The sequence below is a fragment of the Sceloporus undulatus genome, chromosome 4 (assembly GCF_019175285.1).
Source record: "Sceloporus undulatus isolate JIND9_A2432 ecotype Alabama chromosome 4, SceUnd_v1.1, whole genome shotgun sequence".
NCBI lineage: Eukaryota > Metazoa > Chordata > Lepidosauria > Squamata > Phrynosomatidae > Sceloporus > Sceloporus undulatus.
Window position 1 is genome coordinate 19693764 of NC_056525.1, and position 22755 is coordinate 19716518.

General features: G+C 40.9%; 1 protein-coding gene across 2 annotated transcripts in view; it reads left to right on the top strand.

Annotated features, from left to right (window-relative positions):
- Positions 1–22755, top strand: part of PMEPA1 (prostate transmembrane protein, androgen induced 1) — a 123531-nt gene that overhangs the window by 77776 nt on the left and 23000 nt on the right. For both annotated transcript variants that reach the window (XM_042462999.1, XM_042463000.1), the window contains exon 2: positions 22198–22352. In XM_042462999.1, coding sequence (XP_042318933.1) covers positions 22198–22352 — 155 coding nt within the window. The remainder of the gene's footprint in view (positions 1–22197; positions 22353–22755) is intronic.

Here is a 22755-nt window from a genome sequence, read left to right on the forward strand (position 1 = left end):
GAGGCCTTGGACAAGGTTTAAAAATGTAGGACCTTTTTTTTTTTTAATTTCCTGGCCAGGAAACAACGCCAAAAAAAAAAGGTCCTACATTTTTAAATCTTGTCCTACATTTCCCCCATTTTGGAGGTCCCCAGGGATGGCAACCCTAGGTAGGTGTTATCTAATCAGTATGTTCCAGCTAGAAAAGAGATGGTTAAGAGGTGGTGTGCTTGGAATCCAAGTTATTGGAGGGCTGTCACATAAATGATGGAACAAATATTTTTCTCTGTTGCATTAGAATGTAGGATCTGAACCACTGGGTTGAAATAATAAGAAGAGGGATCTTGACTAAACAGTAGAAGAATCTCTCCAAAAATGCAAGTTGTTACGACAGCAAAATTTGTCTAGAACAGTAGTTCTCAACCTTCCTAAAGCTGTTACCCTTTAATATAGTTCCTCATGTTGTGGTGACCCCCAGCTGTAAAACTGTTTTCATTGCTATGTGCAAATATGTGTTTTCCAATGGTCTTAGGCGATCCCTGCGAAAGGGTTGTTCGACCTCCAAAGGGTTCCCGACCCATAGGCTGGGAACCACTGGTCTAGAAGGTCACAGACCCTCTTTCCTCAGAGATTGTTAAGTAGGGAAGTTGTAATAGTGGATTTCCTGCATTGGTAGGTGCTTGGTCTACATGACTTGAGGTTTCTTCTTAGAAAATTAGAAAGCTGCCTCATACTGAGTCAGATCATTAGTTCTTCTAGTCCAGACTACTGGGTGTTGGTCCACTTAAAAGCAATTTCATTATTCACAGGTTCCCCTCTTTTATATACTATGAGTGCTTGGGATCACTGTGGTAATTTAGTGTAATTTAGTTTTTGTTTGCTGTTAGTATGTTGTGGGTTTTCCCAAAGAAAGTTGTTCCTCCATGTACAGTGGAGCCTCTCCTTACATGGGGGAATCCGTTCTACCCCCGCCTCCCCATGTAAGACAAATTCCATGGGCGCACTGTACTTTAAAACATATTGGGTTTAACAAAAGAACTGTGAGCAGAAGGAACGTGTCTGCTAGCTGTGTTCTATAAGTGTCAGCAATAGCCCAGATTACATGGTATCATAACAATTAGGTATTAAGCCTCTATGTGCACAAGATCTTTTGTATGTTGTTCAACTTCTTTCACCAACAAAGCAACACATTTCTTCTGCACACTCTAGTGTAAGATACAGAAATGGCCCATTATGTTTGTAGGAGACATCATCTGCCTCCAAAATCATGCCTTTTGATTGTGGGGCCAAGAATGATATCACTTTCCCCTTTATTATGCTTAGTGTTTGGCTAAGGATAAAAGTGGAAGCTTGTGACGGCATGCAAAGGCCGCATATCTTTTTACATGGAACAATCATAAGCAAAAGACTAGATCATGTTTGTAATTAATTCCTATAAGAGTCCACACAGACTTTGATTTCTACTGTGCTTTTAAAGTTGATTCCTCCCTGGTTGTTTTTCCATGAAGGAGCTGGCCTTCTCAAACTTGACCACATGCAACCTCAGGATGCCCTTGGGAAATAGAGAAAAGTTACCTACTGCTATTTAACATTTCTGAAGTACAAAAAAGTCTGTGATCATCATAATCCTCAAAATAACTTATGCTTTGAAGTAGCATATCTATTGATGTAGAGGTGCTGCTGTTAAATAAGGACTAGAAGAGTTGCAACCTAAGGGACTTGACCTCAAGTCAGCTGTGGGGCAGATAAGGAAAAGGGAAGCAAGACTGTGAAAGAGGAATACAAGCATAAGCAAAGGAGCATAAATTGAGTTGCTGACTTCTTCAAGAACTAGGATGTTGAAGTTATTCTGGCATGGAATTAACACTGAGGAAATTCAGCTAATTTTACAGAACACATGCTATTCTTCAGAGGAATGGAGCCAGTTTAAAAAACTTGGCAAACCTACATCTAAAACAGGATGGGGAACCTGCGGCCCTCCTGGTGTTGTTGGACTATACTCCCTTCATCCTATAATATTAGTCAGACTGACTGGAATTGAAAAAGGAGCTGCAGTTCAACAATGGTAGGAGGACAACAAGTTCTTCAGCCCTGGATGTAAAAAGAGACAGATAGAACAGGATAGTAGCACTGGATGGAACAGCAACAGACTAGATAAGACTACTTGTTCTAGTAATACGTTTCTATCTCTGTCTATCTGCCCATCTGATGAGCTCCTTGTTTCACTTCCAAACTATATTCTGTTTCTCTTGCAGTCTGCATATGTGCTAGGATCGCATGATCAGTAGCACCTCCAAGAACTCCAAGAAAACAATGCAAGATTGAAGTAGAGAGAGAGAAAGATCAGGGAATACAGGAATTGATAATAAGAATTAAAATAGAACTCACCAATGTTCACTTTCCCATTTGTAAATCATATTGTGAGTACACCTCTAAGGATATCATAGGTGTTAATTAATGTAATGTGCAATAATAGGAAAAAGCAGACTCATTGTTGATTGCTGATCTTGAGCTATTAATGCAAAGACATGGAAAAATCAGACTGCCAGTGGGTATGTGTTACTTCATTTATTTAGTAAAAGTCTTCCTGTTTGTTGAAAATTTCATCGAGGGTAGAAATCTAGCTAAAATGACGAGGGTTTTAGCTGTCCCTCTGTACTGCTGGTTATCTATTTTCAGATAGCATTCTTAAGAAATATACAGGAGCATTATAAAAGTAAAAATTTCTTTATTTTCATTAGGATAGAGACTGTTGAATTTCAGAGAAACCCTAGCTTAGATGAACCCATTATTCATGACTCGTCATGAATATCAGAATGTACATCATCCTCCCACATTTGCTGGGATTAGGGGCACAGGACCCCCATGAATGTGGGAAAAGCGCAAATAACAAAAACATTATATTTTTACCTGAGATAACACCTCTCTAGGAATCTCTAGGCCCTCCAGTTCAATTCAGTGGTCAACATTAGCCAGACCTTGACCATAGAATTGCGCTGGAAGAGCTACAAATGCCAAGTGGGCTGTTCTCTCTAGGAATCCCTAGGTCCTTCAGTGCAACGTTTGGTTAAAATTTACCATAGTGTTGTGCTGGAGGACCTAGATATTCCTAGAGAGAACATATTAATAAAATCCATGAATAATAAAATCTGCAAAAGTCAAAGCCACAAATGTAAAGGGACAAGTGTAATCTGAGCCAGCTATGTAATGTTGGTCAAGATGGGTTTTGGCCAGATATCTTACAAAGTGGTTATTATCCAGAATCTCTTGCAACCTGAAGAGTCATCTCAGTGCTCCTATTTAACAATGTTTTAGTGAGCATCCATTGTAAGCATTGACACTCAAGAGGTTTGAACTGTTCTCCCAGGAGAAAGCCTTATACTTTTTCTTCAGAATATTCTTGGAGACTCTTCAGTGAGAAAAGCAACAATGGTACAGACATGTTCCTGAAGGACAACCTGGAATTGCTAGTCTAACTGCTAAAGTGTGCCGTTGCCTAATCCTGATGATCGGTTTATGGCACATTCTCAGTCTAAGTGGAGTAACAGTGAGGCATAACCAGCCTAGGCTACTTCTGAAATGAACTTGGCATCCTGGTGTATAACAGACTCTGGGATCATCTTCAGTTTATGGTGCTAAGGTTCTCCGGGAAACATGGAAAGATTCCTTTGCATAGAATTTGGAACAGTGAATTCAGATATCATAGAGTCCAACCCGTTGCTGATGCAGGAAAATTGCTACTACAGCACCACTTATAGATGACAGTCTTTTGGCCTGTGTTTGAAAACTTCTAATGGCAGTTCCACCACCTTTCATGAGTTGGGGCCGAGTTAAGGGCAGCCAACAACAACAACGCTTTTGTACTTTTTTAAACTGTAAAATTTGCAGTTATTGGAACCTTGTCTTTTTCTTCTTCCCCTTTTACTGATGGAAAAACTGAGGCTGAAAGCTCCTTTACCAAGATCTCTTCCAAGAAGTTCTGAGATGTAAGGAGATCACTACCTCTCAACTATTTCCAAACTAAATTTTTGCTGACATATTGTCCATAGGAAGCTCCAGTTTCTCTCTCCAGCCCCACAACTTATGTATATTTTGTGAATCCTCTTTAATCTTTTTATCCCTTTGCTTTTCTCCCCTCTCTGCTAACTATCCAGTATAATCTCTGGAATTCAGCACAGGTGTTGGTGCTTAGCTGAGGAGCTTTAGTGTTCAAGCAACATTTTCTCCCTCTCCCTTAGCTTCTAGCAATGCAGTGAGTAAAGAAAAAACAGTGCTGAAGTCAATTTAGGATTATATTCTATGGATACCTTTTTAAAGAAACTTCAGCAGAGAGTCTGTTGCTAAAAGAAGTGAGAGGGAGGATATCTATGCAAGTTCCTTCAAGGTCCTTTCTATTGTTTTGTGAAATGCAGTACAGAGGTAGGGTTGCCATAATTCTCTACTATAAACCGGGACAAAATGTAGGACAAAATTTAGCACATTTAAGGTCCTACATTTTTCTTAAATGTCCTACATTTTGGGCTAAAATTTATCCTACAATTGTCCTAAATTTTGGTCTAAATTTTGTCCTACATTTTGTCCCAGTTTATAGTAGAAAATTATGGCAACCCTATACAGAGGTGCAGTTTGCTTCTGTGTCCCAGAGAGGCAAACCTTTTTCATTCTGTTTGTAGTCTTCCTCCATGTTCATGCCCATGGGTGTATACAGGCATGTAATTATGAATAGAAATTTTGTTAGAATTTGCCACCAAAGTTGACTTCATTTTATGGTGACCCTATAAGAGACCTCCAAGAGCCCTGATTCTTAACTGCTCCCCTCAGCTGTGGCTTCCTTGATTGAATCCATCCATCTTCCTCTTTTCCTTCTGCCTTCCACTTTGCTGAGAATTATTGTCTTTTCCAATGAATCATGTCATCTTATATGTCCAAAGTACAACAGCCTCAGTTTAGTCATTTTGGCTTCCAGTGAGAATTCAGGCTGAATTTGTTCTAGGGCCAATCCATTTGTCTGCTGAGCAGTCCACAGTAACCATAGAACTCCCCTCCAGCACCACATTTCAAATGAGTGAATTGTCTTCCTGTCCAGCTTTCATAATTATACATAGAAATTGGAATAGTGAGAGATGAACAAATGCTTCCATTTAGGAAAACCATGCTCTTTCATGCAGATTTTTTAAAAAATGAGCATTGTATTTGCTAATAAGGAAATGGTTGTATGGAGATGCTTGAGAACATGCTGGCAAGAAAGTTTCAAAGCAAACTGAATACATTTGTCCAGGGGTTTGGTTCTCACCACATCTTCTTGGTTTCATATAGCTATAGCATTGTCCCCAGTCCTTACTGCTCACCTCTATTTTCTTCTTTGGCGTAATTCTCACAGTCCCTTCCCAAGCCAATTAGCTTTGATGGGCTGATTATATAATAATTGGAAGTAATAAGAGCAGCAGCTGCAAAATGTTGCTACCCAGTTTCCATTCCATATGCCCAGTTTTGCCTCTCTGTTGCTAAAATTTGGGCTTGGAAACACTGAAAGTTACTAGGAATTTCTATGTTTAATAGGTGTGCTCCTTCCTTGTTAAAGTGACTCATTTCCTGGTTTTCTTAAAGAACATTTTGCCAGATGAAAATGAAGCATGCTTGCTTTATATTAGGTGGGAAGCGAGTCCTATAGAGCAAAAGGGAGCACTAAGCCACATCGTTCAGGCAGTGCCTTAGGGTGCTTTTCTGGTGCCTACAACAACCAACTGGGAGCAAAACAGGGGATGTTACACATCAATCGAAGAGGGTACCATAACAGTTAATGAGTAGAGTCAAGGAAATTACCAGAAATTGAGATCTTGTATGAACAGCAGCACTCGTGCCAAAAGAAATGTGAATTAATAATAAGAAACACTGATTATTATTTTTTAAAAAGGGGAAATCTTGCCAAATACATTAAAATTCTTTACAAACGTCCTCTACACTGCAGAATTAATACCATCTGACACGGATTTAACAGCCATGGCACAGTGCTGTGGAATTCTAGGATTTGTAGCTTTGTGAGATATTTACCTTTATTGGCCAGTGAGCTCTGGTGCCCCAACAAACTACAAACCCCATGATTCCATGGGGTTGAGCCATGACAATTAAAGCAGTGTCAAACTGCATTAATTCTGTAATGTGGCAGCAGTCCAGGAAGGGAGACAGCTTGTCCAAGAAATGGAAAAGAGATGAAACAATTGCTGGAGGAGACTAAAGAGACAGTGCTGGCAATAAATGAATTTCTTGTGTCAGACAGATAGTTGGAATGATGGTCACACCCGACTGTTTTCTTGGGGGGGGGGGGAAATTGGACAGAATTGGTCTGCTTTGTCAAGGACCAAGCCTGCTGAAGATGGGTGATAGGAGTTGTAGTCCAACACATCCGGATTGTTTGTATTGATTTTACTAAATTAAACATGTTGAGCAATTCAGGATTAGGCAGCTTCTGTATAAACTCCCTGGGTGACCTTGGATCTCATACTCAATCTACTTCAAAAGGTTGTTGTGAGCATAACACAAGGGCCTATGTATGTTATTCTTTCAAGGAAGACTGACACACAAAAGCATATTTGGACATATAAAATATAATGTTAAGGACTGAAAGGCATATAACACCAAAGTGTGGTCCTAGAAGCTGTTTGTTTTCAGGAAGTGTGATCTTCTATGACAAACAGAAACAGCAGCTGATTCGCATCCACATTTTAAAAGTGTGTGTGTGTGTTTCCATGCAGATAGCAAGAGAAACTAATTTTGCCCTTAAAAGAAAGAAAGAAAGAAAGAAAGAAAAGTCTGCAAATACTCAGTGGCTACTGCATTTGAAGGCACCTGGCTTCTATTGCAAAGTTACTCCTTTAAGTGTCTGCTTCAATTTGGCTTGCAGTTCTAAAAAAGCAGGTCTTCATTCAAATCAGGAGGAAACCTTGACTGGGCCTGCACTTGAAGCCAAGATAAATGAAATTGCATGCCCGTCGCAAGTCAGTCACATGGGGCTTGCTGTTGAGAATGATAATGAGTCCCCCCTCCTTCCCAACTCGCCTTGTCACACAGATTGCATTGGCTAACAAGATTAGATTTTCATAAATTTGAGACACTTCCCCTCCCCCGTGCCTTCGTGGGCAGCCAGGAGTCCAGACATGACTGGATCTTGCACATACTTGGTTGTTAGCCAGCAAAGGAGGGTGTGTATTGTGAAAGGGGAGGGGGGATTTAGTAGGTCAGGTTTAGATTGTTCTAGGAAACAGCTTGCTGCTTTTTCTTCCCCTCTCCCCTCTGCAATAAAGTGTTGCGGCATGGATGACTGAATAGGCTTCTAACAGATTAGGAATGTTTGGGAATAAAAACTAAAAATTGAGGGGAAAGAAAAAAAAAGGGGGGGGTGTTTCTTGGTATTTAAACAAACCAGTGCTTTCCAAATGTTGAAACATGGTAAAATAAGGCAATTTCCAGAATCTGAGATGCAGCTATCTTCTTACTGCTTTACCAACAGTTCATGAAATGAGTGACAATATTCTGTTTCAAGTAACAGCAGATTTTCCAGAGATCCTAAGGTAGTGACCAAGAGTGAGTTGTGAACTTGGAACCCTGTTCTTTTGAAATATTACTCAAGTCATAAACTTATTAGATAACCTTTACCAAAGCCATTCTTTTTTATCTTCCCCCCTCCCCATCTCCACTGTGATCAGTTATAATGACCTTACTCACTGAGTTGTTTTTGTTGTCGTTGTATGGACCTGGACCTCTACAAATTCTAGAGTGTTGCTATTTAAAGGAGAAATACATACAGTGCTCCCTCGGGTTACGAAATTAATTCGTTCCGCCGCGGCGTTCGTAACCCGATGCATTTCGCAAGCCGAAAAGGGCTTTCCGTTAGCGCTGGCAAGCCGCGCGTTTGAATTTCGCGCCGAAAAAAAATTCGTAACCCGAAAAAACCTTCGTATCTCGGAACAGTTTTTTCCAATGGAACTTTTTCGTATCCCGGAAATTTCGTAACGCGATCAATTCGTATCCCGGGGTACCACTGTACTAGGGATGGAAAGAATATTGAAAAATATTTTTTTTCATTTTTGGAAAAACTTTGATGTGAAAAATCCTGGACTCACAAGATTGTAACAGTTCAGGAGATACAGTGCAAAATTCGCACATGGATGATGGCATAAAGGGCATGCTTATAAAATTTGCAGATGACAACAAATTAGGAGGAGCCAGCTTGGACTATGAATCTGGAGACTAGGGTTCGATTCCTCACTTGGCCATGAAATTCACTAACCTTGGACAAGTCACATGCTCCCAGCCTCAGAGGAAGGCAATGGCAAACCTCTGAACAAATCTTGCCAAGAAGTCCCCATAATAGAGTGGCCATAGGTTAGAAACAACTTGAAGGCTCACAACAAAAACAAGCTTTTACTCCAGATAACAGGAAAGAATTCCAAATGACTGGATGAACACATTAGAAAGCTGGGCCAAAACTAACAAAATGAATTTCAACAGGGAGAAATGTAAGGTACTACATGAGTCAACAGTGTGATGCATCACCTAAAAATCTAGTATAATTCTAAGCTGCATTAATAGGAATGTAGTGTCTAGATCAAAGAAAGTACAATAGTGCCACTCCATCCTGCTTTGACATGGGACACAGCAATTCAAGGACATTGAGAAGCTGGAATGTGTCCAGAGGAAGGCAACTAAAATGGTGCAAGGTCTGGAAATCATGCCCTATGAGAGGTGGCATAGGAAACTGGGTGTGGTTAAGCTGGAGAAGAGAAGGCTAAGGGGTGACACGATAGCCATGTATTAAGTATTTGAAGGGATATCATATTGAAGATAGAGCAAGCTTGTTTTCTGCTGTTCCAGAGACTAGGACACTGAGCAATGGATTCAGTTTACAGGAAAAGAGATTCCACCTCAACATTAGGAAGAATTTGCAGTTGGTAAGAGCTGTTCAACAGTGGAACACATTTCCTTGGAGAGTGGTAAAATCTCCTTTAGAGGTTGTAAAACAGAGGCAGGATAGCCGTGTGTCGGGAATGCTTTGACTGTTTATTCCTGTATGGCAAGGGGTTTGACTGGATGGCCCTTAGAGTCTTTTCCACCTGTGTGATTCTATGATTCCACTAGTGCTTAAGTTCATGTGGCTGTGCCTTTGCATTGTACAATATGTGGTAGAGTCGTTTTGCAACCACATGTTTAATTACCTATGGTTAGAAAATAAAATGCCTCCAGGGGACCAGGCAGGAAAACTTTTATGAAGCTGTTCATTCTTTTCTTTCATCATTATCAGTTTGTTTGTGTGTTGTCTTTCTCTACTAAACTGTGACCTGTCTGGTATATAACAGCTTCAGAATACCATGCAATGAAAGCAGTAATACCAATAAAATATAGCAACATTTCCAAATGAATCATGAACAGTTTATTCAAAAATGTATAACCAAGTTTAATGTTTATACAAGTGTTTATAATTTCATTTCTGATTTGTGCATTAAGATCCAGCATCTAAATTTCAGAGTTGAAATGCAATATTAAATATTTTAATTTCCATAGTTTATGCTCTCCTGCCTGTTCAATGGAAGTTTACTGATGAGCTGAACTGAGTTAGAACAAAAATTAACCAAATGCTACTGCAGGTCTCCAATAAGACTGTTGGACTGATTGTGACTCAGTCAAATACTGACAGTTAACTTGTCAGATACTGTCAAATACTGACTGCATGCCTGTTGTCAGAATCTGTCAAATATTGACTGGGGGGGGGACTTTGAGGTTTTGTCTCTTTAAGGGGGGATGCATCAGATGGTAATGTGGAATAGCAAAGCCCACAAATATCAATAAACTTAAATCTACAAGTAATGGGTTAATAACTGAAAAGGGGAAATCATTCTGCATCATTGTGCAGAGCTACTTGACACCTGTGGTGTTGAGTTTGTACAGTGCACAACTAAGTTCTTCCATCCTGGCTATGACCCCATTGAAGTTGCAATCGGTAGTCTGCTCTGTTAGGCAGCAAGTAACTGCATTCTCTACAATAGCCTCATTAAGTCCCACTGGAGTAAGTGGTTTGAGGTTTACAGCCATAATTGAAAACTGGTTATTGCCAAAAAATAAAAATATAAAAAAAAACCCTCCTGAGACCACTGTGTGAGTGCTAGAGACCTTCAGTGATAGATTAGCGTTTTCACTCAGTTCTTGAAACTAATAATACATATGGGAATGTGCAATAAAATTACTTATTTGCAAAAGCAATCTATGTTTTGCTCTCTATTCCTCCTGCCCAGATTCCCAAAGCGTCAGTGTTTGTCTAGACAGAAAATACAAAGAATTAGGTTGTGTCACTTCAATGCAGTGTCTGAACCTGCCTCTGAAATGTATTCGAAAGTAAAAATTATGCTAAATTAAATTAGTGCGACCTTACTTTGCATTTTGAAGCCACATTTGTCCGTCTCATAAAGCTTGATGCATCCATCACCTTTCCCTCGGGAAAATTACAGAGAAAAATGGAATGAGGTCTCCTCTAATTGAAAAGTGACAATGATTAGGAAGCCCAATACAAAATGTGCTGGCTTTAAAAAAAAATTACATAAATTGACGTGAGCTGAATGAGAAATTCATGTAGTTTGTTTTCTTTCCACAAAGGATTTTATCTGCCCAGTGATTGAGTTACTTGCAGTGTTATGGTAGTAATATATTAACCAGAGATTCGTTTGGAGGCATTCTTCTTCTCAAACATGTTTGACTAGTTATCTAAATTAAAAATTGACCAGGTAAATTCAGTTCCTGATACGTTTACGAGCTACTGAAAGAAAAACAATTAATATGAAATGGCATGCATTTCCTTTTGTGTACCAAGCTGTCTTTAGCATTATGAGAAAATAGTCCTCTCTGTGTATGCATGATAATGGACAACACACTGTTCATAGACTATAGGGACTCTTCCTGGATGGCAGAATTGGGAGCATACTTATCAAATTTGCAGATGACACCAAATTAGGAGGAATAGCTAATACCCCAGAGGACAGGATCAAAATTCAAAATGACCTGAATAGACTAGAAAGCTGGGCCAAAGCTAACAAAATGAAATTCAACACAGAGAAATGTAAGGTACTGCACTTAGGGCAGCAAAATAAAATGCACAGATACAGGATGGGGGACACCTGGCTGAATGAAACTACATATGAAAGGGATCTGGGAGTCCAAGTAGACCACAAGTTGAACATGAGTCAGCAGTGCTATGCGGCAGCTAAAAAGGCCAATGCAATTTTAGGCTGCATCAATAAAAGTATAGTGTCTAGATCAAGAGAAGTAATAGTGCCACTTTATTCTGCTTTGGTCAGGCCCCACCTGGAATATTGTGTCCAGTTTTGGGCACCACAATTCAAAAAGGACATTGAGAAACTGGAGCGTGTCCAAAGGAGGGCGACTAAAATGGTGAAAGGTTTGGAAACCATGTCCTATGAGGAACGACTCAGGGAGCTGGGGATGTTTAGCCTGGAGAAGAGAAGGTTAAGAGGTGATACGATAGCCCTGTTTAAATATTTGAAGGGATGTCATATTGAGGAAGGAGCAAGCTTGTTTTCTGCTCCTCCAGAGAACAGGACCCGGAACAATGGATGCAAGCTACAGGAAAAGAGATTCCACCTTAACATTCGGAAGAACTTCCTGACAGTAAGGACTGTTCGACAGTGGAACACACTCCCTCGGAGGGTAGTGGAGTCTCCTTCCTTGGAAGTCTTTAAGCAGAGGCTAGATGGTCATCTGTCAGGGATGCTTTGATTTGGATTTCCTGCATGGCAGAATGGGGTTGGACTGGATGGCCCGTGCGGTCTCTTCCAACTCTATGATTCTATGATTTCCCTTTTTGCAGGTGATAGGGTCTGGCTTGCTGTGAGTACTTTCCCTCTCTGATCAGGATTGCCTGTGAGTGTGAGATCGAGACTTGTCAGTATCAGCCCAAACTCTTCCACTGCCTAAATAGAAGGAAAACACTATCATCACCATCATCATCATCATCATCATCATCATCATCATCATCATCATCATCAGTGTTGTCCACAGAGCCAGCTATGTCCAAATTCTTGGCTGTGATAGTTCCTTCCTCAGAGCCAGGCATTTTGGCAAATAATCAAATGCTCAAGTCCAGGACATCACCTATACACTGGTCCCCCGGGTTACGAAATACCCAGGTTACGAAATTTTCGGGATACGAAAAAATCCCATAGGGATTTATTGTTTCGGCTTACGAAGGTTTTTTCGGGTTACGAAAAAACCCCGGCGCTGTTTTAAATGGAGCCGCGGCGCAGCCGCGGCTTTTTCCCCATTAGCGCCTATGGGCTATTCGGCTTACGAAGTATCCCGGGTTACGAAAGCGGCGGCGGAACGAATTAATTTCGTAACCCGGGGTACCAGTGTAGTACTATTGCAGCATAAGCAATTTTTCAGGCTCTCCTTTCATAATGCCTGACTCTGAGGACTTCTCTGGAGAACTTCATGCTGGACATTTTAGCCAGTAGGGCTTTCTGTAGTAGTTGGTTGAGTAGGGGAGCACAACATTTGCCACCACCTGGGGTTGGAACTTCACAGTTTTAAATGAGAGCAACAGCCAGACAACATTGTAGGGTCACCATAAGTAGAAAAACACTTGAAGGCACACAACAACAAAGCAGCCATGAAGCTAGTGATGCATACAGTATTGTTGTTTTAATATAAAGTGACACTCAAGTCACACAATAATATTGTAACTGCAGACATGAACAACACACAATACTTGTTTAACAACAGAAGATGAGAAGGCATAGAAACTTTTCTCAGAACTCAAGGGTATAATTTAATTGCTTAGTTCTTTGAGTATAGTTTATATTTGATATTAACTTTTGAGGGGATGCTACTTTCAACTTAGATTGCAAAGCCACTACCAAGTGTGATAATGCGGCATGTATGACTTATTTGTATGCAGTAGGTAAATAAGTATTCAGCCTACCAACTATCCATCCCCAAAGTTTTAAAAAGTTGACAGTAAGGAAACTCAGATTCTACAGCCCCATGGACTGTTCAAATGGATAAAGATCTTCAAGGGCTGCTTTGCTGAAAGTCTCTTCACTTACATATAGCAGAGCCTTGCTAGTGGTAACACCATCTTTCTGAATCTGATTTCCTGGACATGGACATTTGTTGCATGCTTGTTGGTGTTAAGGTTTATTTGTTTTCAGAACAATCAACTTTTTAAAAAAAAGTGTCCAGAGGTTTTGAGGTTTCTGCATTTTTTAAAAACATTAATCCCCTTGTCCTTTTCTTTGACCATAGTTCCTATTGGAAAGCAGCGTCTGCAGAAATTTCACTGAATGATCCTCACCTAGTTTCAGACTTCTCAAAGGCTTCTTGGGGCTGGGTTTAAGGAGCAATAAGTTGTTGTTGTTGTCGTCAAGAAAAGCTGAAAATTTTAATCATGTATACATCCTTGCACTTAGTGGAGGCTGGATATGTGTAATGCAGTAATAATAAAATGAGAAACAATAAAGAAGAGAGTAAAAAGATTGTCTGGGGAGGTAATGGTAGGGAATGAGATTAAAACCAGATATGGGACCATTCCTTCCACCCTATAGCAAAATATTCATTCTGAGTGGAAGTTGGAAGAAGTCATGTTTTACAACCTCCTGATACCATGGAAGCAGCTAGATCCCAGAAGTTACTCTCTTATTTGTTTAATATAAAACATTGTTTTAATCTGGCACATGTTATTGTTCCTGTTAATGGCAAATGTTTAGCAGCCATGTAATTTGAATTATCTAGCAACATCCAAGGAAGAAATGAAAATTCCTTCTCCCCAAAAGGAAGAGTCCATCTTTTCCTTTTCTTCCTTTTCATAATGATAAAAAAGCCACCAAAGGAAAAACAAGCACCAAACACATGGCATTACAGATGTAATAAACCAAATGAACAAAACAGGCCACTTTGCAAGAAGAGTAGGGGAAGAATGCTCAAAGTTTTTAATTTTATTTTATTTAAAAACTGGCATCATGGTTTGTAAGTCTTAAAAGTCTTTTGAAAAAGCCCATGTTCTCCCTAAACGCAGGCTGCCTTGAGCTCCTACATCATCTATATGTGCAGAAAGAGTCTGTGGGAACCCCTTCCTGCCCTTGAAGACAAGCACACATAAAATGGGACTGGTTCAAGCCAGGAACAGGGCGGGGGGGGGGAGAAGAGACAGCCAGTTCCAGGGACTCCTCAGTGAACTTCTCCCAGCCCCCTGCGAGTGAGTCGAGTAAAGTCTCCCATCAGGCAGACGGTACTGAGTGGCCTCCACTGTGCGTGATGTGACTGCCAAGAGCCGGCTGCCTGAACTCCACCCTTGAGGCTCCCTTGTCTGTCTGCCAGAGTGCTTAAAGCTGTCTAGGACTCAGCCAACCGTACCCAGGGTGAAAGCGGTTAACTCAAGGACAAGGGGATTGTCCCCCCTGTTGGGTTCCTGTTACCTTTAACCCCTCCTTGCTGCCATGGAACAAAAGGGACCCCAACACGTCATGCTCTCAGTGGCCTCTTGGTCCCTTTTGGTGCCAAGGCTCCTTTTACAAAAGTAGCCCTTGAATGTTCCCTCCACCTCCCCCTTGCCTGCTTCTTTCCTAAAGGGCTAAACATTCAAATGAGGATGGCAGCCTTGTGAGTGACTGGGCTTTGTTGTCTCTCCCCCACCTCCTCAAACCTTGACGCCAGTTGCGCCACGTTTTTTGGACATGTATCTCATTACAGTACAAAGGAAATCCCTGCTTCTCCCTGCTCCCTCTCCACCCCACCCGAACCTCAGTTTTGGAGGAGGTTTAAAGGCCTCTGTTTATTTATAAGCTCTCCAGGCAATCCCCTGTGAGAGGCTGTGGCCAGGATGGAGATGTTCAGAAGGAACAATATGTGCACTGTACAATGCTTACTGAATGGAGAGTAGCACTCTTGCTCAAAGCACAGAAAGCCAGCCATAGAGAGAAGCAGTAGGGGAGCAAAAGAGAAGGTGGTGTTTTCCCCTGTTGCTGGGTAAATTTCTGTCCTTCAGCCCCCACTCGAAATGTTTGGTTCCAGTGAGGCTCCCACTGGCATCACTCATTCTATGGAAGTGGAAAGAAACTCAGTTTAGCAACCAAGGCACAGCTGATGTGGGAAGCACTGAGGTTGGCATAGAGAGGGATCACCCCAATATGAGGAAGGAATAGCATGAAGAAAGAGTGGGAGCAGAGGAACATGAGGGACAACAGAGCACACAATTTTCGCTTCACATTTTACAGCTTTTCTAAACTGTCCCAGAGGTGTTTTGTAGGATTTTCAGAATTAATAAGTCCTGGACATGGATGTTTTGATAAGGGCATCTGAGATTGGCTCCAAAACTTCCTGGATTTCTAAGGAAGTAACCACTGATCACCATGCCCTGTCAAAATCCATGTTTGACTAGTATTATAATCTGCTCAACTTGGGACTCCCCTTGAAGACTGGTAACAAATTCAGTGGTGATCCAGTGAGAATGTGTGCACTCGCTCCCTCTTCTTTAGTACTGCTTTAGTACTGTGGGTCCTTGGTATTTGCCGGGATTTGGTTCCAGGACCTCCTGTGAATACCAGCTGTACTAAAGAAGGGGAGTGTGCTCATATTCTCTCTGGGCCACCACTGAACTTGCTATAGTTTTCAAGGATACCAAAATCCTTAATGCTCAAGTCTCATTAAATATATACTGTAGTAAAATGGCGTCCCTTATATAAAATGGGGAAATCAAGGTTTGCTTTTTGGAATGTATATATTTTTTAAATATTCTCAAATTGTGGATGTTTGAATCGGTGGATAAAGAATCATCAATATGGAGGTCCAGCTGTACTGTTTTCGTGGACACATCTAAAACTATAATCCTGCATGCAGCTAGGTTGCTGAAAGCATTAGTGCAAGATTGCTGCTCAAAGCTTCATTTATTTATTTATTTTGGTTTTAGTCAAATTTGTTTTGTAGGAGGTTTTAATGCAAAAAATTTGTTTTGGGAGGTAATGATTTCAAAATGCTTGATGGTTTGTTTTAGTTGTGAAATGCTTTGAAATGCATCTAATGATTATGAGAAGCAGGATGTTAAATTACTTAAACAGAGAAATAAGTTTTTCTTATGAAAAAAATTGAATTCTTTTTATAAGCCACATTCCACTGACAGGCTAGCTCAGGGGACATGTTGTGTTTTGAATCCAGATTAATTAATTCAAAGTTAAGCAGGCAAATAAAAGTTTTTACAATGATAGCATTGGTAGTTATGGGACCTTATTTGTGGCACCTTTGGGATGGAATGTGGGAAATGTGATACAGGGTGGGGAAGCCTATCCAGTGGCTGGCATAGCAGCTGCTGCTTAAGCAGACTGCGCTCCAAAGTAACTGGCAGAGCAGGCCTCCCTCTTTGCTGGGCATTTTACTTGCTTTCACTGGCACCTAACTATGCTTAGATGCCAGAAGAAGTCTCACCATTAATCCTCCCCCCCCTATTCAGCCACTTTTTCTTAAACAAAGTTAGCACTCACCAATCAATTGCATAAAAGAAATAGTGGGGATATTGTGCTTTCAGTTCAAGCAGCTTGCTTATTCCCTGACTAAAAAACAAAAAACATGATGGTGGCTGAGAGCTGATTTTGAAAAGGGGGAAAAATTGGTTTCCATGGCTGCTTCTCTCTGTGTGAATATAGTTTGGATAAAAATAGTTAGCAGTAGGGTTCAATGCCTTACTTTTAAGTGCTCTTCCTCCTCAGCTATCCCTCTTGCCAATTTTTCTTTTAATTCATTTTTCAAACACACACACACACACACACACACACACACACACGTGGAGGATTTGGGTTCCAGTTTACTAACGTAAAACTCTTATCCCTGAATTTTAATACAGTTTATTGCCTTGAGAAGTGCACTCTGCCCATGCTCATGCATCCCAAAGCATGTGTAAAACAATCCAATCGAATAGCATTTTAGGTACAGGGCTTTGTATCGGTGCTCAAACCATGAATGAAAAGATTGGGAAACTTTAAATTAAGTCAACAAATTTATTATGCACCCAACTCCTTTCTAATTTTAGCCAAATTGTGCCTCCAGATGCAATTCTAAAAAGAATACACCACCCATAATTCAAAGTCTCGTCATCCATTCCCCAAACAGCTTTTAGAACTTCAGATTTATGAACTTCAGATTTATGAGGCAAATAAACTGCCCATGTAAATTTAGCTGGAAGTTACATGATATTTTCCTCTCTGAGAAATAATGGATGGGATAAAATTTACCTTCATGCCATCCCCGGCCATTGGGATAAGTGATGATGGTCACAGAATGTTCACTGCATACTAAATGAAGAACGGTGAAGTGTCAATTGCTCAACCTTGATAATCGATGCAGCTGCTGCAAGCAATCTGACTGAGAGGAAAACTTCACACACATCCTGGCGATACAAGTGTGCAACTTTGGGGAGGAGACAGGAGAGGAGATGTGTGTGTGTGGGACAAAGAGCCCACCAGGACTGAATTTCACACACTGGCTTAAAATAACCAACTGCAGCTCTCTTTCTAATGGTCTCTTTGGAGAAAAATCTTCCAGTAGAATAGCATTGAGGAAAGAGCTGTCAGGGGCTAACTTATGAGATTCATGTTGCAGGCATTTACTGCCAAGTTAGTATATTCTGGTTCTCTTTTATACTTGTGGCAGCCCCATATGTGTATGCACATATCTGTGAACTGTACTCAGCTCATGCTTTACCCTCTTGGCTGGCAGATGGCCTTGGGACCCAAGTACCCATTGAGTTAAACCTGTAGTATGGTCTCATGCATCTCTTCTCTTTTTTCCTTTTAAAATGGCAGGGGCAGGGCAATCAAAATAGAATCTGTGGGTGGAAGGGGAGTTAATTATTCCTATAGATAAAGGAAGCTGCTAATGGAACTTCCAGTCCCATTCCTGATAACAGCTCCAGAAGATCTTTGGAATGACTGCATTGAGCAAGAGATCACTGATTGCATGTTCGGTAAAATGCTGTTGGATTTCTATTTTGGCAGTAGGGTTTGAAGAGCAGCATTGTGTAGTGGTTTGAGCAATGGGCAATAACACAAGACCAGGGTTTGAATCCCCTTATCAAGGTTTAGCAGGACTTGAAACCCACTGGGTGACCTTGGGCAAGTCACACACTCTCAGTTTCAGAGGAAGGCAAAAGCAAACCCTCTCTGAAGAAATCTTGCCCAGAAAATCCCCATGATAAGGTTTGCCTTAGGGTTGCCATAAGTCAGAAATCAGTTTAAGGCACAGAATAACAAAGTTAGGGTAATTGGCTCTTGAGTTCAATGGCGATCTGGCAAATGAACCGGTCATTTGGTAAATGGGTTGCCTAGTGAACTGAAAAGGCCAGAGAGGTGAGAGAGGGGGTTTGTCCCATGGTCTCAAATCCTCACACTTCTCCCTTACACATTTGCCACTGCTGTTTTAAAGTGGATGAGGGTGGATGGGAAATAGACATTCAAGGTAAAACAACCCATTTAAATTAATATATGCAAATGGATCTTGTAGCACCTTTGAGACTAACTGAAAGAAATAAGCTCCTACCATGAACTTTTGTAGACCTGATCCTTCTTCCTCAGGGGCTACAAGTTCCCTTTGCATCCTGATTTTCCAGACTAACACAGCTATATCTTTGAATTCTGCCATTTAAACTAATCTGAAGTTTGAGCCTTACTTGTATCTGTTTTCTGAGGCTCATTCCTGGCAGTGTTTAAATCTTGGCTCTGTTTCTTTCCAACAACATTCTTGAGTCTGGTGCATATAGCTCATGAGGGAAAAGTCCTATTTCTTCTTATTGCCCGAAGCACAGGTGAGCATCTGTGTGTTTTACAGCATTAATCTCTTGGCCCACAGACAAGAAAGAGAGATATGCAAGGGTGGCATCTGTGCAGTCTGCCTGGAGAATACATTCTCCCTGGGCTAAAATTGCCTGGGAATAATAGTCTCGATCAAATGACTGTGTTGTGTCTCTGGGATCAAATTCCATCCTTCCAAAAAACCACAGCACAGTCCAAGCAAAGTGTGGGGAACTGTATCCTCAAAGTCGTGGAGTTATTCCTGCCAAAGGCCTCTCCTCTCTCTCTCTCTCTCTCTCTCTCTCTCTCTCTCTCTCTCTCTCTCTTATTCCTGAGCTCATCTGAAGTTTAACTAGTAGCCTGTTGCTGCTTGTTCTTGTTTGTTTGGCGGCTTGGGGTTGCATTTCTTCCATTTCCACCCCCAGCACATTTTTTTCAATACACTTTTGTGCCAGCCCAAACCATTCAAGCTGCCACTGCCAGCTGGCTGAACTGAGCACTGAATTAAATTACGTCTGGAAGTCTGGTATGTGAATGCCACTGGGAATGGTTTGGAATCAGCATAGGTTAAGAAAAGCCTGTGCTTTTTCAAGAGAAGAGCAAGTCTTGCTGTTGTTGTTGTTGTTGTTGTTTATATCAGCTGTTTGTTGTTCAGTGGATTTGCTCACAGTGAGTTGGAGAGATCTGGAAGAGATCTGGAAGCATGTCTTGTACTGGGGAGCAGGGGTGAAATCAAGGTACATGTTTTTAAAGTTCTCAGGTAGCAAATACTTCCCTTAAAGTTATTTCAAAAATCAGGGAAGATGGCTAACTTCAAAAGGCTCCTTGTTTGAAGCCATTTCAGGCACACCTGTTTTGTTCTTGTTATGTGCCTTCATGATGTTTCTGACTTATGGTGACCCAAAGGCAAACCTATCAAGCTACTGGTTCCTTCACTTTGTTCCTGTCACTGCTTGCTTGCTCAAAGGAGAGAGCAAGGTAACCTGCATTGGTTGCCAGGTAAAGCACCAGACCTGGGACATTTTGGAGGTCAAGAGTGAGGCCCCTGTACTGTGGCTCAAGCCTTAGCCAGAATACTACAAGAATGCTAACATTTGCCAGTGACACTTGAAGGTACATAAACTCACACTAAAGCCTTTTAATTGATGCATAGTTTTACTCTCTTGTGCCTTAAATCAACGCTAGCCAGTACAGCACAAGGAATTGTTTCTTACTAGTTCAAATGAGACATGGAAAATTGATGATTACCAGTAGATGCAGCCACTTTCTGACCTGTCTTAATTTATCGCCTCTTTGGACCAGAAGACAGTGACATATCTCTGTTAGTGGAATCCAGGAAGCAGTGTTGCTCATTCTTCTGTTTTTACTCTTCAGTTCTGTTGTAACTTCATCATAAGACATTGTGAGACTTCCACATACCTCCCAAACAGTGCTGTCCAGTGGAGCAAATCATTTACAAAGCCTTGCTTTTTCATCTTGTTCAGATAATACATTTTCCTTTGCTGAAATTGATTACTCTTTGGCTGTGATGAAGTTATACATGTCCTGTTTGGTCTGGGTCATCTGTAGAGCACTGACAAAGACATCTACCAAAATGCTGCCATGCTTTTTGCAGACCTTTGAAGCTTACCTGAAATGTACTTAGTGCCACAGAGGCCTTTGTGCATCTCACCTCTCCAGGCAACATAGTTCCTTTTGTCATTACTCCCTACAAGACTCATTGTGGATTAAAGGGGGGTTAGGGAGGGTCTGTTTTGCTCATCTCCTGATTTGGAGACAGCATGGGATATTCAGTCGACACTCTTGGGCTCTGTTTTATTGTGGCATACTTTGTTTAGGTGCTTGGTGATAGTTGAGAAATGGTGTGGTCCTGAATCAGTCTGACTGAATGTCCTTAAAATAGAGTTAACACTTGATGGTTAGTTTTTAGCCAGTCTAACCATGATTTGCCATACTGGACATATTTTCAATTTAATTTCTCTATTTTCAGAAATCTTTTGAATGAATAAATTGATAAACGAGCAAGGATTCCTACACTTACTTTTGAATTGGGTACAATTAATAGCCTTACTTTCTTCCTTTGGAATGTTACGCTACTTTATGAGTCAGTATTTTGGCCCTTGACGTTCTGTCAGTATTCCAGTTATATCCTATTTTTATTCCTTTATTCCCAACCTGATGCCCTCCTGACTTATTTTTTAAATTTTTATTATTTTTATTTCAGCTCCCATCATGTCAGTAATCAGGAATTCTGGAGATTGCAGTTCAAAGCTTTTTGGGAAAGTTTGCTTTAAGTGGACTCCAGGACATTCTATAGCCATGGTAGCGAACCTATGGCATGTGTGCACTTTCTGGCATGCACTCATTTGTGAAGGCATGTGGAGACGCAGGAGGGTGGGGAAGAAGAGGAACAGTTCCTCTTCTTCCCCCTGCCCTCCCGGGCCTTCAGCTGTCTCTGGGCATGTCCCACCCGCAGAAGTCCCACCCCAGAAGGCAGAAGTCCCACCCCCAGTACTGGGTAACACCTGGTGTGAGGATGCCTTTAAGTTTGGGCATTCGGTCTCTAAAAGGTTCGCCATCACTGTGGTTTGGAAATGTTCATTCTCCCATTGGGTGTTCTATAGTCAGCAATTTTTAGTTGGGGTGGCCCAACTAGCAAAATTAAATGAAAAATAGTTGAGGTACAGTTCTTGTGAACACAGTGTGTTTGACATAATCAACTCTGCATCTGACCCCAAGAAATAAATATGTGCAGATGCAGGACAAGTATAGTCTGGTGAAATCATTTTGTGGAATTCTGGGATATGTATTTTGGCAGGGTACTTCAAATTCTCTGAATAGTAAGTAGTTCAGGGGAGCATACTAGAGCTCTCAAACAAGGAATTTTAAGTGCCTCACCAAGTGGCAAATCCCAGAATTTCACAGGGTGGATGGCCTTCCACCGGCAGGTGAACACCTACCTGTTCATACAGGTGTTTGAGGAATTGCTATAATGACAGGCTGGGATGTTGGATCATATTAAAAATTTTGATCATTTTCTCTCTATATATAGTTTTATCTTTTTAAAATATGTTTTATTCTTTTAATAACTATGTTTTAATACCGTAATAATTTAATTCCTTTTTAATGTACTTTTAAAAAAATATTTTTAATTATACTGTTTTTAATGCTGTCAAGCTCCTCAGAGTAGGATACAAATATAATAATAATAATAATAATAATAATAACAACAACAACAACAATAGCAGTGAAAATGGTATCAAAATTCTATAACTGTAAGTGCAGATATCTTCACAGATTAACTGTACAGGGTTTTACTTACTTGATGCCTTCTCATGCCAATTGCTCTCTAAATATGTGTTATTTTTTTCTCTCTTTTTAGCGGAGTTGGAGTTTGTACAGATAATCATAATTGTGGTAGTCATGATGGTTATGGTGGTTGTCATCACATGTCTCCTGAATCACTACAAACTCTCTGCACGGTCTTTCATCAATCGGCACAGCCAAGGGCGGAGGAGAGACGAGAACCTATCATCAGTAAGTCATCTATGCCACCCCAACTCTGTCCTGCTCCCCTACTTGCTTCACAGTTACTATTATGTGTAGCTACTTTTCCAACAATGGTAGAAGAGACTTGTGGCACTCCTAGAAAAGAGCAAAAGCAACAGGCCTGGATATCCATTAAGCTTGGTAAGGCTCTCATCCCAGATGATGTAACACAAGGGGTAGCAAACTCCTGCTCCACCACAATGGCTGCTCTCTTGCTGCAGAAAATGTTGTAGTTGGAAAGTGGCATGGTAGACTCTGGAGAAGGAAAGGGGGTGTCCTAGATTAGCTATTTGATTAAGATTGTCTAACCTAAGTAGCATCTCCTGACTTCCCCTCCTTCCCTAGTCCACCCTAAGAAACATCCACCAGATGGGACAAAGGAGATCTGTTC